The sequence below is a fragment of the Dendrobates tinctorius genome, unplaced genomic scaffold, assembly GCF_039654945.1.
Source record: "Dendrobates tinctorius isolate UK_male_01 unplaced genomic scaffold, ASM3965494v1 ptg000150l, whole genome shotgun sequence".
NCBI classification, from domain to species: Eukaryota; Metazoa; Chordata; class Amphibia; order Anura; family Dendrobatidae; genus Dendrobates; species Dendrobates tinctorius.
The window spans coordinates 11,195,795-11,215,236 of NW_027361817.1; the positions used below are offsets into that span (position 1 = coordinate 11,195,795).

The 19,442-nt window shown below is 41.5% G+C and overlaps 1 protein-coding gene across 1 annotated transcript in view; it reads right to left on the bottom strand.

Moving 5' to 3' along the window:
* DNAH7 (dynein axonemal heavy chain 7) overlaps nucleotides 1–19,442 on the bottom strand; it is a 529,416-nt gene that overhangs the window by 356,443 nt on the left and 153,531 nt on the right. The window contains exons 14-17 of the mRNA XM_073546702.1: nucleotides 17,086–17,164; nucleotides 13,954–14,178; nucleotides 13,539–13,685; nucleotides 7,154–7,839 (exon numbers count right to left, since the gene is read on the bottom strand). Coding sequence (XP_073402803.1) covers nucleotides 7,154–7,839; nucleotides 13,539–13,685; nucleotides 13,954–14,178; nucleotides 17,086–17,164 — 1,137 coding nt within the window. The remainder of the gene's footprint in view (nucleotides 1–7,153; nucleotides 7,840–13,538; nucleotides 13,686–13,953; nucleotides 14,179–17,085; nucleotides 17,165–19,442) is intronic.

A 19,442-nucleotide genomic window follows, 5' to 3' on the forward strand; every position in this document is an offset into this window, starting at 1 on the left:
CAATTATTTTGAATGCTCTCTTTTTACCACAGCCTTTTGCTTAGCGTTTTTTGCAGCGCTGAGAGTGAGTGAAGTCGTTTCGGCCAAGAAATCTGAGCCTTCTGGTTTGTTGTGCTCAGATGTCATTTTTGAGGACTCCTACATAATTTTATTCATTGGTAAATCTAAAACGGACCAACTTGGGAGAGGTTCTTCTATTCGCCTTAATGCCATTCCCAATAATTCTATATGCCCAGTTTTCAATGTTTTAAATTGGTTAAAGTTATGGCCAGCATATTCTGGCCCATTGTTTATTCATTCCAATGGGGAACCAGCCACCATCTTTCAATTTAACTCTTTGTTGAAGAAATGCTTATTTAAGTTAGGTTTAAGTCATCTGAAGATATCTTCTCATTCATTTAGAATCGGTACTGCTACTGAAGCAGCCAGATCTGGTTTTAATGAGGAAAAGATCAAACGTTTAGGTAGATGGGAATCAAATCGCTTTAAGTTGTATGTTCGTCAAAATCTGTATCATTGTTATTTATTCTCTTTCAGAACCAGTTTATGTTTGGATAGTGGGACACTCTTTCATTTTCTGGGCTAGGAAGAGAGCCAGCCAGAGGTCTTACTCTGAGAATTTATCCTTTAGCACATCGCAAGTCTGTGTTTTCTGGCACAGTGTCAGAGGAATGAGATGGAAGAGTTTAGTTTCTGAATTATTGGATCTTTCATGCAAGTTACCTCATCCTGACTTAGTGATTATACATCTCGGTGGTAATGATCTCGGTAAAACCAAGTCTCTTGACTTTATGGCCGAAATGAGGAATGATATTTCATTTCTTAACCCCTTCCTGCCATCCGACGTACTATCTCATCCATGGGACCTGGGCCCCTATGCCCATAGACGGGATAGTACGTCTACTGCGATCAGCGGCGCCCACGTGGTGAGCGCCGCTGATCGCGGCCGGGTGTCAGCTGATTATCACAGCTGACACCCGGCACAATGTGTCAGGGGCGGTCACGGACCGCCCCCGACACGTTAACCCCTTGCATGTTGTACCGGGGGGTAAAGGGAAGCATCGGCAGGGAGGGGGCTCCCTCCGTGCTTCCCTGAGCCCTCCACGGCAGCGCAATGTGCAGCGCTGCTGCGGTGGGCTCCATTCCTGCAGGCCCCCGAATCCAAGATGGCGACGGGGGCCTTCGGGGGCCTGCAGGAAGCTGGCTTCCTCAGTGCCTGCAAAGCGCAGGCATGAGGAAGCCTTCTGCACTGCCTGTAACAGATCGCTGATCTGTCACAGTGATCTGTGATGTGACAGATCAGCGATCTGTCACAGGACAGTGATGTCCCACCTGGGACTATTTAATAAAGTTAAAAAAAATAAAAAAAAGTGCTAAAATAATTAAAAAAAATTCGCCAAATAAATTAGAAAAAAAAATAAAAAATTCCCCCAATAAATCCATTTTTTGGAAATAAAAAAATCCCAATAAAAGTACACATATTAGGTATTGCCGCGTCCGTAACGACCCGCCCTATAAAACTGTCCCATTAGTTAACCCCTTTAGCGAACCCCTTAAAAAATAAAAATAAAAAACGAAGCAAAAAATAATGATTTATTATCATACCGCCAAACAAAAAGTGTAATAACGCGCGATCAAAAAGACGCATGTAAATATCCATGGTACCGCTGAAAACGTCATCTTGTCCCGCAAAAAACGAGCCACCATACAGCATCATCAGCGAAAAAATAAAAAAAGTTATAGCTCGCAGAATAAAGCGATGCAAAAATAATTATTTTTGATATAAAATAGTTTTCATTGCATAAAACCGACAAAACATAAAAAACGACCTAAATGAGGTATCGCTGTAACTGTACTGACCCGAAGAATAAAACCACTTTATCAATTTTACCGCACGCGGAACGGTGTAAACGCACCCCCCCAAAAGAAATTCATGAAACGCTGGTTTTTGTTCATTCTGCGTCCCAAAAATCGGAATAAAAAGCGATCAAAAGATGTCACGTGCCCGAAAATGGTACCAATAAAAACGTCAACTCGTCCCGCAAAAAATAAGACCCCACATGACTCGGTGTGTCAAAATACGGAAAAATTATAGCTCTCAATATGTGGTGATGCAAAAACTATTTTTACAATAAAAAGCGTCTTTTAGCGTGCGACAGCTGCCAAACATAAAAACCGCCATAAATAGTAAATCAAACCCCTCGTTATCACCCCCTTAGTTAGGGAAAAATAATAAAATAAAAAAAATGTATTTATTTCCATTTTTCCATTAGGGTTAGGGTTAGGGTTAGGGCTGAGATTAGGGTTAGGGGTGTGTTGGGGTTCGGGTTGGAGTTAGAATTGGGGGTTTCCACTGTTTGGGCACATCAGGGGCTCTCCAAATGCAACATGGCGTCTGATCTCAATTCCAGCCAATTCTGAGTTGAAAAAGTCAAATGGTGCTCCTTCCCTTCCAAGCTCTGCCATGCGCCCAAACAGTGTTTTACCCCCACATGTAGGGTATCAGCCTACTCAGGACAAATTGAAAAACAATTTTTGGGGTCCAATTTCTCCTGTTACCCTTAGGAAAATAAAAAATTGGGGGCAAAAATATCATTTTTGTGGAAAAAAATGATTTTTTTATTTTCACGTCCGAGTGTTATAAACTTCTGTGAAGCACTTGGGGGTTCAAAGTGCTCACCACACATCTAGATAAGTTCCTTAGGGGGTCTCGTTTCCAAAATGGGGTCATTTGTGGGGGTTTCCACTGTTTAGGTACATTAGGGGCTCTCCAAAGGCAACATGACACCCGCAGACCATTCCATCAAAGTCTGCATTCCAAAACGTCACTACTTCCCTTCCGAGCCCTGACATGTGTCCATACAGTAGTTTTATCCCACATATGGGGTGTCAGCGTACTCAGGACAAATTGGACAACAACTTTTGGGGTTCAATTTCTCCTGTTACCCTTGGGAAAATAAAAAAATTGGGGACTAATTGATCATGTTTGTGGAAAAAATACGAATTTTTTATTTTCACGCCCGGGCGTTATAAACTTCTGTGAAGCACTGGGGGGTTCAAAGTGCTCACCACACATCTAGATAAGTTCCTTGGGGGGTCTAGTTTACAAAATGGTGTCATTTGTGGGGGGGTTCCACTGTTTAGGTACATCAGGGGTTTTCCAATCGCGACATGGTGTTCGATCTCAATTCCAGCCAAAAACGTCAAATGGCGCTGCTTCCCTTCCGAGCTCTGCCATGCGCCCAAATAGTGGTTTACCCCCACATGTGGGGTATCAGCGTACTCAGGACAAATTGCACAATAACTTTTAGGGTCCTGTTACCCTTGGAAAAATAAGAAATGAGGGTGAAAAGATCATTTTTGTGGCAAAAATATGATTTTTTAATTGTATGGCTTTATGTTGTAAACATCTGTGAAGCCCATGGGGGTTCAAAGTTCTCACCACACATCTAGATAAGTTCCTTAGGGGTCTAGTTTCCAAAATGGTGTCATTTGTGGGGGGTTTCCACTGTTTTGGTACATCAGGGGTTTTCCAATCGCGACATGATGTCCGATCTCAATTCCAGCCAAAAACGTCAAATGGCGCTGCTTCCCTTCCGAGCTCTGCCATGCGCCCAAATAGTGGTTTACCCCCACATGTGGGGTATCAGCGTACACAGGACAAATTGCACAATAACTTTTAGGGTCCTGTTACCCTTGGGAAAATAAAAATTGGGGTGAAAAGATCATTTTTGTGGAAAAAATATGATTTTTTAATTGTACCGCTGTACGTTATAAACTTCTGTAAAGCCCTTGTGGGTTCAAAGTTCTCACCACATATCTAGATAAGTTCCTTGGGGGGTCTAGTTTCCAAAATGGGGTCACTTGTAGGGGGTTTCCACTGATTAGGTACATCAGGGACTCTCCAAACGTGACATGGCGTCCAATCTGAATTCCAGCCAATTTTGCATTGAAAAAGTCAAACGGCGCTCCTTCCATTCTGAGCTCTGCCATGCGCCGAAACAGTAGTTCCCCCCACATATCAGGTATCAGCGTACTCAAGACAAATTGCACAATAACTTTTGCAGTCCAATTTCTCCTGTTACCCTTGGTAAAATAAAAAAGATTGAACCTGAAGTATTTTTTTATGAAAAAAAGTTAGATGTTCATTTTTTTTTAAATATTCAAAAAAATTCCTGTGACGCACCTAAAGGGTTAATAAACTTCTTGAATGTGGTTTTGAGCACCTTAAGGGGTGCAGTTTTTAGAATGGTGTCACTTTTGGGTATTTTCTATCATATAGACCCCTCAAAGTGGCTTCAAATGTGATGTGGTCCTAAAAATAAAATGGTGTTGTAAAAATGAGAAATCGCTGGTCAACTTTTAACCCTTATAACTTCCTAACAAAAAAAAATTTTGGTTCCAAAATTGTGCTGATGTAAAGTAAACATGTGGGAAATGTTGGTTATCAAGTTTTTTGTGTGCCGTATCGCTGTGATTTAAGGGCATAAAAATTCAAAGTTGGAAAATTGCGAAATTTTCAAAATTTTCGCCAAATTTCCGTTTTTCTCACAAATAAACGCAAGTTATTTGAATGAAATTTTACCACTAACATGAAGTACAATATGTCACGAGAAAACAATGTCAGAATCACCGGGATCCATGGAAGCGTTCCAGAGTTATGACCTCATAAAGGTACAGTGGTCAGAATTGTAAAAATTGGCCCGGTCATGAACGTGCAAAACACCCTTGGGGGTGAAGGGGTTAAACTTAAATTTGTCAACACTGCATCTGTTTTTTCTGACACCATACCCAGGCTTTTATGGTCTAGCCCTAAGCTAGCTTTCTTAGAGAAGATTAGAAAAAGGGTCAATAAGAATATGGAACGTTTCATGTTTCTGGTCAACAGTTTTCCCTATAGGCATGTTGATTTAGAAGGTTTTATACCTGGTTTATACAGGAATGACTCAGTTTACCTTTCAGATATTGGATTAGATATCTTTAATTTGGATTTACAAACAATAGTGGAGCGTTGGCTGCGTTGTTTAAGTAGGTATGGCGTTTGGGGAAAGTCACCCAGGTGTCTGGGTGGACTGGTGGATTGGTGGTTCATATTTATTGGTACTGGGTATTTTTAAGTATTTGATTGGTATTTATTATGAACCTTTTATGTCACCCTAAATAAACTTTGCGGCCATTATTAATCCATAATTCTGGTGTCTGAGTCATTTATTTATTTATCAGTTAAAAATGTAATACTCATCAAATGTGTTTTGTTTTCCCATGATTGCCCTCCCCCGAATCATATGTAGGGGGGAAAACAGACACTATTTTAACTTAGATTTCTAGCTATTTACTTCATATCCCCTTTTATCTTGATTTGGTTTATAAAAGGTTAATTTTCACTTTAAGCTGTGGGGTCACTCACGAGCTGTGGCTAGCCAGCTTTTCTTATTTTATTGGTGCCTTTTCCTCCCTTCTGATTGGAGGATTGGAAGTTGTTGACAAAAATTTTCAGTTTAAATAAAGAGGTTTTGTCAGTTATCCTCACTCTGTGAGGTAAAAAGAAATTTCCCTCCCTCCCCTTTATATTTCTTGTCGCGATGTATTATTTGAGGGGAAAGTCACCCAGGTGTCTGGGTGGACTGGCGGATTGGTGGTTCATATTTATTGGTACTGGGTATTTTTAAGTATTTGATTGGTATGAACCCTTTATGTCACCCTAAATAAACATCGCGGCCATTATTAATCCATAATTCTGGTGTCTGAGCCATTTATTTATTTATCAGTTAAAAATGTAATATTCATCGAATGTGTTTGGTTTTCCCATGATTATATTGCACATAAAAACCATGCATCTAATCCTATCCTGTGTGATACTGACTGCTGAGCCGTGTATCTAATCCTATCCTGTGTGATACTGTCTGCTGAGCCGTGTATCTAATCTTATCCTGTGTGATACTGACTGCTGAGCCGTGTATCTAATCCTATCCTGTGTGATACTGTCTGCTGAGCCGTGTATCTAATCCTATCCTGTGTGATACTGACTGCTGAGCCATGTGTCTAATCCTCTCCTGTGTGATACTGACTGGTGAGCTGTGTATCTAATCCTATCCTGTGTGATACTGCCTGCTGAGCCATGTGTCTAATCCTATCCTGTTTAATACTGTCTGCTGAGCCGTGTATCTAATCCTATCCTGTGTGATACTGACTGCTGAGCTGTGTATCTAATCCTATCATGTATGTTACTGACTGCTGAGCTGTATATCTAATCCTCTCCTGTGTGATACTGACTGCTGAGCTGTGTATCTAATCCTATCATGTATGTTACTGACTGCTGAGCTGCGTATCTAATCCTATCCTGTGTGATACTGACTGCTGAGCTGTGTAACTAATCCTGTCCTGTGTGATACTGGGCTCCCCCTGCAGTCTGTGTCAGAGGGTGGTCTGTGTTGGCACGGTAATAAATTGTGTTATTTCCAGCTTTACAGAAGGACGATAACACCATAGAAATAAGAATAATAGGCCTCAGTTACCACAACTGTCTACAAAGAAAACTTGCTGATAGCAACCAATCACAGCTCATTTTTCATCTTTTAAACAGCTCTGGGACAGCGTGGCGAGTTTTGAGTGGCGACTTTCGTGTTTCGACTTTTATGTGGTGAGGTTGGTGTATATGTGGTGAAATGTGTGCTGAGGGTGGTATATGTGGTGAAATGTGTGCTGAGGGTGGTATATGTGTTGAAGCACGTGGTAGTGTGTGGCGCATTTTGTGTGTGTGTTCATATCCCGTGTGTGGTGAGTATCCCATGTCAGGGCCCCACCTTAGCAACTGTACGGTGTATACTCTTTGGCGCCATCGCTCTCATTCTTTCAGTCCCCCTTGTTCACATCTGGCAGCTGTCAATTTGCCTCCAACACTTTTCCTATCACTTTTTCCCCCATTATGTAGATAGGGGCAAAATTGTTTGGTGAATTGGAACGCGCAGGGTTAAAATTTCGCCTCACAACATAGCCTATGACGCTCTCGGGGTCCAGACGTGTGACTGTGCCAAATTTTATGGCTGTAGCTGCGACGGTGCGGATGCTAATCCCAGACATACACACACATTGAGCTTTATATAGTAGATGAACGTTCACAATACAAGGGGACCGACTTATAACTATCCATTACCTTATTTCATTTTCAAAAGCCTTAATAAATGGAGACCCTCTCATGGTTTGTGTCTTCACAATGTGATCATCTAGCAGCATCTGGATATCATCCACAGCTGATAGAATATAGGTCCCAGTTTCGCGATATGAAAGTAACGTGAACTCCATTGGGTCCCACTCAGAAACCATTTTCTCCATGGCCTTCTCCAGTGAGTATTCCTTGCTTGCACACTCACTAATACCTTCAAATTTGTCTAAATACGGCTGGAGCTTCATGTCCAGAAAGTTATTAACACTGGTGTCCTCTTGGGGTTTAACAGGATAACCAACCACAGCAGAAATGGCTTCCCAGTGCCGGTGGCGTAGTCCTGGATTGCAGACCACCTGGATCAGGGGGATGATTAGTCTGAATTCTTCTACTTTCTGCTTAATGTTCAGTGTCAGAGACTGAGCATTAGGGGAGCTGGCGAACGTTCTCTCCAGCTTGTACAGCAACCTCCAGTAATTTCCCACATCTTGCTCTACAAGATCCGGGTTTACCGTAGTATAAGGTCCTTCCATCCAATTTTTATACTTGGTGTTAAACTCCACTATGATCTCATAGAGTTTGAGATATGGATTAAGGGAGTCTTGAATCTTTTTCCTTTGTGGATACTGAGACGCTGCCCAGCCGAATGCTTCCTCCTCCAAATTCAGCTGATCAACCTGAAATTTTAAATATCTCAGTAAATATCAAACTTTAATGACAAAACCTGAGTAAAACAAAAAAAGTTCTATAACAGAGTTAAAAACATTCAGAGTAATGGCAGGTACAGAAGAGGAAAGATTTTGTCAAGAAAATCAGATGAATTATGCCAATCACACTGTGATCAGAGTTTGATCAGAGTGTGATCGCAGTGTTCTCCGATTCCTTCAGATGAGGAGAAGATGGAGAAAAAAAATTCTCCATCTTCTCCATTGTGTAATGCAGCAGAAATCGGACTGCACTCAGGTGACATCCGAGTGCAGTCTGATGTTTCCCTGTCACTCACTGGCTTGCTTGGTCGAGTGTAATTCGAATATAGGATCAAACTTGGGAATGCAGCAATTTCTTTTGCAAAGACAAACACAATCTGAGAAAAAAAATTGGACATCTGCAAGGTGCCATAGACTACAGTGGTCTGAGTGCAATCTCGTGCTAGAACTGAAAATATGCTCATCTGCACCTGCCCTTACTCTTAGATGTTTATAAAATAGGCAGAGCATTGAACATCCAGGAGTGCTCAGGTCTTATTATTATTAGTGCAGACGAACATTTTTTAGTCTGAGTACGATTCAACAAAACATCGGATTGCACCTGGACCAATGGCACATTATGAAGCCGTGCACATGTCTGATTTTTTCCTTGGACAGAGTCTTTCTGAGAAAAAATAGCTGCATGCTCAAGTGTGATCCGATATTCACATCGCACTCAGCTATGTAAGTCAATGAGTACATGGTTTGAGACTGTCTGGGCTCCCTGGGACTATTTTAGGGCCCCAAACAAGTTAGGAACATGTTGGTTTTTCAATAGGTTTCTTCTTCCCTTCCCTATGTGTATGTCTCATCTTATTTAGTATTGTGGCTTTATAAGAATTGTAATCGGTAAATGGGAATGGAGTCACCTTAACTTGGCATCATTTAGAACTGCTGTTGGACTTTGTCTTTTTCTGTTCTATTGCACAATATGTTTTGATGCCACTAGGGGGAAACGTCTTCCAACAGTTCATTCTGATCCTCTGATTTGTAAGCCAAATTCTGACTGTTTTGTCAATTATTTCTAGTTGTAAAACTTAATAAAATTTAATAAAAATTAGTTATTAAAAAAAAGGAATCACATGAGACCCGTGGGCCAATAGGTGGAAATCACTTCTCAATGTCCGTTAATACAGATGTGTCCTAGGTTACCTTTTCTCAACAAATGTCAAGATGTGTGGCATGAAATCAACATGTTTTTGAAGATAAAACACACACCAGCCAAAAAATTACAACAAATGTAATACTGGTCAGAAAAATATACTTTGGCAAACAGGGGTGTACATTCAAAGTGATATCTTAGGCATTGGGGTTCAATAATTCTACCAAAATGTTTTGTTTTTTTTAAATTTGAAAGAAAAAATTTTCATACATAGGTAACAAACTGACTAGTATTGTATGTATACTTCCTCCAAGTTAATGGGTTATTAATGGTTTTCTTGTTGATTTATACAAAGTTCTATCTACAAAGTTTGGGGTGGGTATGCCCCATTTTGCCTCTCCGGTGGGGATACTTTTAGGTTTGTATTCCTATATTACTGCCCATGATTTTTGATCTGTTGGAGATCACTACAAGTCCGTGGTGTTTTAGCCCTCTTACACATACATAGTGTGGCTCAATGTCCTCACTGTTACATCATAGTTAGTGATGACCGACCCATATCACTGTGCGCACGTTACATTTTATCTGTGTTTGTGCCTATTCCATTTTATTATTATTAAAAGAAAGTGTAATCATTCTCTACAGGGTGGGCCATGGATATGGAAGCACCTAAATAAAATGGGAATGGTTGGTGATATCAACTTCCTGTTTGTGGCACAGTAGTATATGGGAGGGGGGAAACTTTTCAAGATGGGTGGCGACCATGGCGGCCATTTTGAATCCAACTTTATTTTTTCCAATGGCAAGAGGGTCATGTGTCTGGTGAACGCAGTGCCTGGATCATTGCAGCAGATTTCAATGCAAGACACCCTACGCAAGAAAACTGTCACCATTCCCATTTTATTTAGGTGTATCCATATAAGTGGCCCACCCAAAAATGTTTGCTTCATCACTGAACATAATGTTCTGTGTAAACTGAGGGTCCTGTTCCAATTTTTTTTTTGCCTATTCTGCAAATTCAGTGCGCCGATCTGGGTCATCCTCGTCGAGATGCTGCAGCAGCTGGATTTTGCAAGGGTGCCATTTGTGAGTAGCTAATATCCGCCAAAGGGATGTTCGACTGATGCCAGATTGGAGCGCTGAATTTGCAGAATGGGCAAAACGAAAATTAGAACAGGACCCTCAGTTTACACAGAACATTATGTTCAGTGATGAGGCAAACTTTTTGGGTGGGCCATTTATATGGATACACCTAAATAAAATGGGAATGATGACAGTTTTCTTGCGTAGGGTGTCTTGCATTGAAATCTGCTGCAATGACCCGGGTACTGCATTCACCAGACATCAGCAAAATTCCTATCTGCTCCTCACGTGTTAACCTCTGCGACATGTCAATAGCTGTAATTAAACAAAGAGAAACTTGTAAATAACTCATGAAAGAATAAAGTTATGTTAAAACCAAGCACACCATTGGTTTTTCTTGTGAAATTCTCAATTAGTTTGATGTGTCACATGACCCTCTTCCCATTGGAAAAAATAAAGTTGGATCCAAAATGGCCGACTTCAAAATGGCCGCCATGGTCACCACCCATCTCGAAAAGTTTTCCCCCTCCCATATACTAATCTGCCATGAGCAAGGAGTTGATATCACCAACCATTCCCATTTTATTTAGGTGCATCCATATCCATGGCCCACCCTGTACTTTATGGAGCGATGTTTGTTCGCATTGTAGAAGAATTGCTTGTACTAAGTACAAGGAAGAACAACAGCAGCCAGCTGTAATTATAAAAGACACACAGCGGCCATAAGCTATAAATTATAGTACAGTAGATCTGTGGACGGAATATTCATAGATCTACAGGGAAGTCAGGATCAATAACCCACATACGCAGACATAAAATAGTCATTTACATTAAGTATAACTTAACTATGAAGAAATACAGCAAAACACTACGTCAAAACAGAGGCCACAAAGATAAAGACCTCCGAAAAGTCTGCTAGAGAAAGATGACCCAATCTCCTTATCCTGGTGCATCTTTCACGTGCCCCTGCACCAGAGTAAGAATTGGGCCCAAATTGCCCGTAAAAATATTTGTTTTTTTTTTCTTTTTTTTACTTTTCTTTGTATAGGTAGTTTTCTCTGTTTCTATTGGATCAGTGGAAAAATGTGGAGTTTTTTTAGGTATTTCAAGAAGACATGTTGTTTGTTGCATATTTTCCCATTAAAATAAATAGGAAGTTTATGGAAATAGTACTTGTATATGTGCACATGGTGCCAGCATCAGTTTTGAATCGAGAAGCTTCCAAGAAAGCGATGTGGTGTTTTTCCAGATGTGTCTTCTTTGTCATCATTTTTGCAGCAGCTTTGCCACCAACATCTTTTTTTGCATTATCTCATATATAAAAATAGTGGCGGCTTCCAAGCAGAAGCCACATAAAGAATGTTAAGCTCATTTCCTTCTGATGCTTCTCGACTTTCGAAGCCTGAAACAGTTAAAGGGGTTTTCCCATGAACAAAGCGAATTTTAATTCCTAGTTCTTGGAATAATAATGACTTCCACAATTGGATGTGTTTAAATAAAAATGTTCCTGTGCTGAGATAATCTTATAAATGTGCTCCTGCTGTGTACTGTGTAATGGCTGTGTCTGACCGTACAGGGACATGGTCTGATCATACCACAGCTCCTGGGCAGGGGAGGGGAAGAGTATACAGATTGGACAGCTGATTATTTTTTTTAAAGTAAATTATCGCTTAAAAGGCAGTGAAATATTTTTCCTCAGAAAAAGAATCAGCTGTGATCCCCCTGCTGTCCTGTCTGTATACTATTTTGCTTCCTGCCCAGGAGCTGTGGTATAATCAGACCATGTTCCTGTACGGTCAGACACAGCCATTACACAGTACACAGCAGGAGCACATTTATAAGATTATCTCAGCACAGGAACATTATTTTTTAACACGTCCAATTGTGGAATTGATTTTTATTCCAAGATCTATTAATTAAAGTATACTTTGTTCATGGGAAAACCCCATTAAAAGAAGTTACAAACGACAGAACACATAAACAGCAAATTGTTTTGAATTGTTGTGCATACGTTCATTATTTTATTTAACATTTATTAAGCACCTTTTTGAGTTGGGTTTCAGACAGAATCTGCCTGAAAAATAATCTATGTCCTCATACCCTTTCAAGAATAAGGAACAGAGACACACAAAGTGAACAAGCAACAGCTGTTTCACCTAAGTACATGCTTCTTCAGGTTTCTTCCATCAGAGCTGTAAGAATTGTGTACTTACGCAAAACAGCTGTTGCTCTTTCCCTTTGTGTGTCTCTTGTGTGTTCACCATCCCAACACCGAATAACTTTGCCTTCGGATTTAATTTCCAGTGCTGAGTGCCACTTTCTATGTTATTTTTATTCTGTTTATGAAGTTTCAAGTTGGATATTTTTTTTTAGGTGAGCACCACCGGATCTAAGCATATACTGCAAGCATTCTGATTCACTGGATTTCTTTGATTTTGGGTGTGCTAAGCAGTGCCAGCGTTTTCTATTTTTCTTTTTACTATTGTGCTTTATAATAAGGATTTTGAAGAACAATGCTTGTAAAAAATAGATTTGTGTGAGCAATCCCTATGACAAACATTTAAAATGTTAAATTTCTTTAGTAAAATTCTCAACTATAAAATCTGCACCAAGTAGGTGTGACTACTATAATTGAAAATACGTGGCAAACGATGCACTGGGTATAATCCACAGTGTAAATCAGCAGCTTAAATTCAAACTGGCACGTAGGTCACGTTAATGAAACTGTCATGATCCAGACCGGGTTTTCAGTCCTGTCTTTCCATGTTCTCGGTCTGGTCATGTCAGGGGTTAACCTTTCCCAGCCTCAGTCTGGGTTCAGGTTTGCTATTTATCGTCGCTGCTTCCTGCAGGAGATGTCAGTTATAGTTCTTCCTACGGCGTGAGTAGCTGACTCTGTTTCACCCTGATTTGTCCTGTTGTGATTCCTGACTTGACCCGTGTCTGTGGTATTCCCCTCTCCCTGTCCCAACTGTGTGATTCCCTTTTTGTTTGGACTTCCTGGTACTTGAACTTGGCTTGGACCCTGACCTGTTTTTTGTCTCTTGTCTTTGGCATATCCGCTCCTGACCGTTACTGATCGCTTGGCTTGTCACTGACCCTGAGTTTGCTTGTTCCTTTGGTACTGCGTTACAGTCTAGGATTTGATCCAGCTTGTTTGACTTTTCTGCTGCCATCTGGTGGTAGTCTCGCTGCTGCACCGCAGGTCTGCTTTGTCTGTGTGGAGACCCCCTTCCTCTCTATCACCATCTAGTGGAGCTTGCTTCTACCTGCATTGCATTGCATTGACAGCAACTACTGTAGTATGCCGTGGATTATCCTCCAACAAATACTTGGCGGACATTCTACAGTGTATTTTATATGTGGACACATGCTCTGGTGTAACATTTTAGGTGTGAAAAAACTGAATATTATACAGTAACACACAGTGAACATAAATACCAACCTTTTCAATGGCTTGTTCCAACTTGGAATTTAGCGACTGTGCTTTTCTCAGGTATCTGTTCACCTCCTGGATATCACCATACGCTTCAAATTCTTTAACTTGCTTGCCATAGCCCTCTAATTCTTCAATAAACCTCTCGCAACGTAACTGTACAATAATCAAAGTTTCATTGAAAAAAACAAGTTCACAACCTTAAAACAAATATTGTACATATTTTGTAGACAGGAGAATGAAAGCTACAAAGCCCATTTTGTATGGCACAAATTGCTATTATAGCAGTGTAATAAATGTCTGTATAACTTATAAGACACTCCAGAAACAAATCCATTTCATCATTTCATTATATCATAAAAGTGACATCAGAAAATGTGCACTCTCGACAATAAACATGTACCTAAATGTATATATCACTGACCTTTAGTCCGTCTTGATACTGTTCAGTCTTGTCCCTAATTATCTTTCTGTGCTCCTCAAACACTTCTCCCATTCGGCCATGCCACTGAAAGGTACTGTTGTTCAAACGAATATCGGAAGGAGACAAAGTTACATAATCCACAAGGAACAAAAGGCGATTTTTGGATTCTACAAGTTTCTGCTCCATAGACATCATATCCTGAGCTTCCACCTTTTTAATGTATTCCTGGGGAAGAAACAAAAGAAAACAATTTACATCATTTAATTACTAAAAATTATTCTAATTTTGAGTAAGAACAATACTGGAATTTCGAATGAACGCTGTCTGATGGTTAGATAATCTACAGCTGCAAACTGAGGAGTATTAAAGTCTGACTTTTCCTTCAGCAGGTCTGGTATGATCACATTTATAGGGATCTGACAGGTTGCTGTAATCAAGCGGCAAGTATCATGCACCTGTCCTAGTCTAATGAATAGGATGGGTCACGGATACCTGCCACTCGGGCACTATACTCGTCATTGCTCACCTATCCTATACATAAAGGATGCTCAGCACACCCTGAATTAGATTTTTCTTGAGTATTCACTGTACAGAACTAAGTGGTAAAGAATAGAGATGGGCGGACCACTGGATGTTCGGGTCCGGTTCGGCCGAACACTTATAAAAAGTTCGGGTTCAGGTACCAGAACAGTGCCACGGTCATGATCCCAGTGCAGGTTTTGACCTGCACGTCAGGGGTTAATGTCTTGAGCTCAGTGCAGGCTTTGACCTGCACACCTGGGGTTAATTATTGTGGCCTCTCTTTGGTTCTGCGAGAGCTTCTTATAGCCCTGAGAAACTCCCATCCCTGTCAGTTATATTTTTGCCTTTGGCCAAGTGTGTTGACCCCTGTGTGCCTGTGCATTGTCTTCTAGCTTGCTATATGGTTCTGACCCGGTTCTGTCTTCCGTTGTGAGTTTGCCTGTTGATTCTGTACTGCACTAACCTCTCTGTGTATGACTCATTGCCTGTGACCCGACTATTCTTTGCTCGCCCCTTTTGTACTTTGCAGCTATATCCGTGTATGACTCATTGGCTACGTCCTGACTGTCCGTTCTGTCTAAACCCCTGGTTTTGTCATGCTATCTCATGCTTTGACCCCGGCCTGATCTGTTTATGTCCCTGTCTATGCCCCTTGGTAACTTTGTCCCGTCGTTACCCTGCTAGGAGTTTTCCTGCAGCTCCTATCTCTCTGAGGTCTAGGCCACGCCCCCAGCAGTCATGTGCTTCAGGTCCTGTTGGTCTGAAGCACGCACCTTCTCTGCTGCTGCCCACTCCACAGGTATCCCTGAGCACAGTTTGTCTTACTCAGGACACGCGCACTGGCTCAGTGAGCAAGTGCAGTGCGGTGTTCCTGACAACCAAGACCTGAACCCGGATCACATTCACTTGAATGGGGGCCCGAACATCCAATGTTTGCCACGCTGTCATGTGCATGACAGCGCGGCAAAAACTGCTTCTGATCGGCGATAAAATCATTACCACCGGTCAGAGAGCCACGGTTCCCACACTTTCAATTGACAGCATGAGCCTGCAGCTGTGATCGGAGACATAAAGTTTACCTCCAGTCACTGGTGTCAGCTGATGGAACTACTGCTTCCATCAGCGGACGCCTGCTGCCGCTAAAAACAGTGAGAGCAGGAGTGGCTGATGGGAGTATTCATCAGTCGGCGCCTACGCTGTAAAAATATATATATATATATATATATTTTTTTTTTTTTAAACGGCGTGGGTTCTCCTGTGTTTTTGATAACCAGCCAGGCAAAACTCCCAACTGGGTGCTGCAACCCTCAGCTGCCAGCTCGAGCAAGGCTGGTTATCAAGAACAGAGGAGTCCCCCCGCTGTATTTTTAAATTATTTAATTAAATAATTTAAAAAAACATCATGGGGTCCCCCCAATTTTGACAACCAGCCTTGATAAAGTAGACAACTGGAGGCTGGTATTCTCAGGCTGGTAAAGGGCCATGGATATTAACCCCCCCAGCCTAAAAATAGCAACCAGATGAAGAAAATTCATGCCAAGAAGAAATTTATTTATATGTTCACATATAATATTTGTGGAGCAGAGAAGAAAAAACATGATATAGCGACTCGGACGTTTCGACCAATCACCGGTCTTGTTCAATATGTCGCCTTGTATTGAGTAATGTCTGAGAGGTCATATAAAGTGTGTATAAAGGACAGCGCTCCAGCGCTTTGTCTCCTTAAGACGTATGCTGCAGCTGCGTCTGCTCACACTGCGAGCAGACGCAGCTGCAGCATACGTCTTAAGGAGACAAAGAGCAGGAGCGCTGTCCTTTATACCCACTTTATATGACCGCTCAGACATTACTCAATACAAGGCAACATATTGAACAAGACCGGTGATTGGTCAAAACATCAGAGTCGCTATATCATGTTTTTTTCTTCTCTGCTCCACGAATATTATATGTAAACATATAAATTTCTTCTTGGCATCATTTCACGGATTGAGTGTGCAGTGAATTTACTTAATCTGGAATCCAGGGTCCCAAGGGCCCATTGCACCGGAACCTTGCTTTTGGACAGAGTGCAGGCCAATTTATCTTACTCGGACTCTTAAAAATAGCAACCCGCAGATGCCCAGAAAAGGCGCATCTATTAGATGCGCCAATTCTGGCACTTTGCCTAGCTCATCCAACTTTCTCTGTAGCGGTGGCAAGTAGTGTTCATATTTGTGGGGTTTACTTACAATACAACTATAGGATTAGTACTGGACAGATTTCTTATAGACGCCTTTCCATTACTAATCCGGCTTGATGTCAACGGAGAATACAAAGAGGACATCAACTCCACAAATATGAACTTCCCTTGCCACCGGGTAGCCAAACCTGACCAGTAACACGGATTTCCAGGTGATGTCCATGTTCGGTGTCCATGCCCAAACAGTAAGTGTTTGGTACAGACGCTGAACTTTACTGTTTGGGTTCGTCCATCTCTAGTAAAGAACCAAAGCAGTATTTTTGGGGTAATCCTAATAGCTGACTTTTAATGTATCTAGCAAATTTCAAAAAACGTACTATATTCAGATTTTCATTCTTCTTCACTGGAAAAAAAATTATAGGCAGACATACCTTTAATTCCATGAGCTCTTGTGTATTTGGAGGAGTGCTGAGAGCCTTTTCTGCAATCTTTTCAAATTCATCACAGAGCCTGTAAAATATATGATATTGTTTACTTCTTAAAAGTTGTAACTTGCATAAAGCAATGCAAGTGCTACACATAATTTATATTATTTATAAGATACACAATTTCATATTACACTCCTTAACATTGAAATTGCAACACCAAGAAGGAAAAGTCAAGAAATTATGGAAATCACAGGATGGATAGACATGTTACTGATATGCAAATTATAAAAAAAATGGAAACAAAATGTTCAAACATCTTGATTTATTCAGTATCGAGTATGAGAGCCACGCACAGAAATCGCTGCACTTTCAACTCTTGGCCGCTATCAATGAGGTTATTAATGGTTGTCTGAGGAGTGAGTGTTTTACCATGCTGAATGCACTTGGAAACAGAAATGTCTTGATATCCCAGATGGAGATCTCGACTCATCATTGGTCTACCGTATATACTCGAATATAAGCCGAGATTTTCAGCCCATTTTTTTGGGCCGAAAGTCCCCCGCTCGGCTTATATTCGAGTCATATATACCAGGGGGTCGGAGGGGGTGGGGGTGTCAGGCCATACTTACCCGTCCTGGCATGGTCTCTGCATCCCCCAGCTTCTCCCAATCTCTCTTCCTTCCTTCAGCGGTCACAAGGTACCGCTCATTAAACTCATGAATACGCGCATATTCATGAGTTTAATGAGCGGTACCACGTGACCACTGAAGGCAGGAAGAGAGATCGCAGAGAAGCTGGGGGCTGCAGAGACAGTGCCAGGACGGGTAAGTATAGCGATACTCACCTGTCCGGGGTCCATCGCTGCTTGCTGCTGTCTTGCACGTCATCTGTCAGTGACGTTCAGACAGCAGAGGGCACGGTGACATGGTTAGTGCGCGCCGTGCCCCCAGCAATCTGAACGTCACTGACAGATGACGTGCCAGACAGCAGCAAGCAGCAATGGACCGGGGGACAAGTGAATATCTCAGGTGCCAGCAGTGACACCGGCACCAGGCCCCCAGAGACGGAAAGGTGAGTATGTCATTTTTTTTATTTTTAAGTGCAGCAGCGGCAGCACATGGGGGCATAATCTATGGAGCATCTTATGGGGGCAGCATATGGGGGCATAATCTATGGAGCATCTTATGGGGGCAGCATATGGGGGCATAATCTATGGAGCATCTTATGGGGCAGCATATGGGAGCATAATCTATGGCGCATCTTATGGGGGCAAAATCTATGGAGCATCTTATGGGGGCAGCATATGGGGGCATAATCTATGGAGCATCTTATGGGGGCAGCATATGGAGCCTATTCTATGGAGCATCTTATGGGGCCTATTCTATGGAACATTTTATGGGGCAGCATATGGGGCATAATCTATGGAACATCTTATGGGGCCATAACCCTTATGGAGCAGCATATGGGGCATATTATTCTATGGAGCATCTTATGGGGCCATTATTAACCTTTGTGCAGCATTATATGGGGCGTATTTTGTATGGAGCATCTTATGGGGCTATCATGAACTGTATGGAGCATTATGTGGGGCTCCTGATTCAATATGGATATTCAAAGACATTTAACCTACTGATGTCTCAATTAATTTTACTTTTATTGGTATCTATTTTTATTTTTTAAATTTACCAGTAGCTGCTGCATTTTCCACCCTAGGCTTATACTCGAGTCAATAAGTTTTCCCAGTTTTTTGTGGCAAAATTGGGGGTGGGGGTCGGCTTATACTCGAGTATATAGCCTAGGTAATTATGCGCATGCGCCACAGGCTCTGTAGTTCCTTGGGGCAACTTCCCACCAAGTTACCAGTTGCTTTTATAATGCATTTTGGATGAATAAAGGAATAGTGTCCCGGTGTCCTGGAAATGATTTGTAGCGGTATTTAACATGTCAAAAGCAGCAGTTGGATAGCGATTCCAACTGCGGTTGTTAGGGGCACATGATAGCTGATCTGAGCCCACATGAAAGACAGAGAGGGGACCTATGACGTACCTATATGTCATAGGTCGTAAAGGGGTTAATATGGTTGATGACCAAGAAAATCACAATTGCAGCAATAATATCCGGATAAGGAGTATACCTGAAAACATCAATGCACAAGTGATAATGCCAACACTGGACATTATTTAATAATATCCTTGGTGATCTGGAGATCGACAGGGCGCACTAAGCCCTCGAATCCCATAACCTTAGCGTCCAAGGAACATTACCTTTCGCATACATTTTTTCAATGTAAAAGAGACCATTATGAGGAAAGCAAGGGAGTTGGGCCTGTTGATTTCAATGGAAAATGCATAAAATTGCTC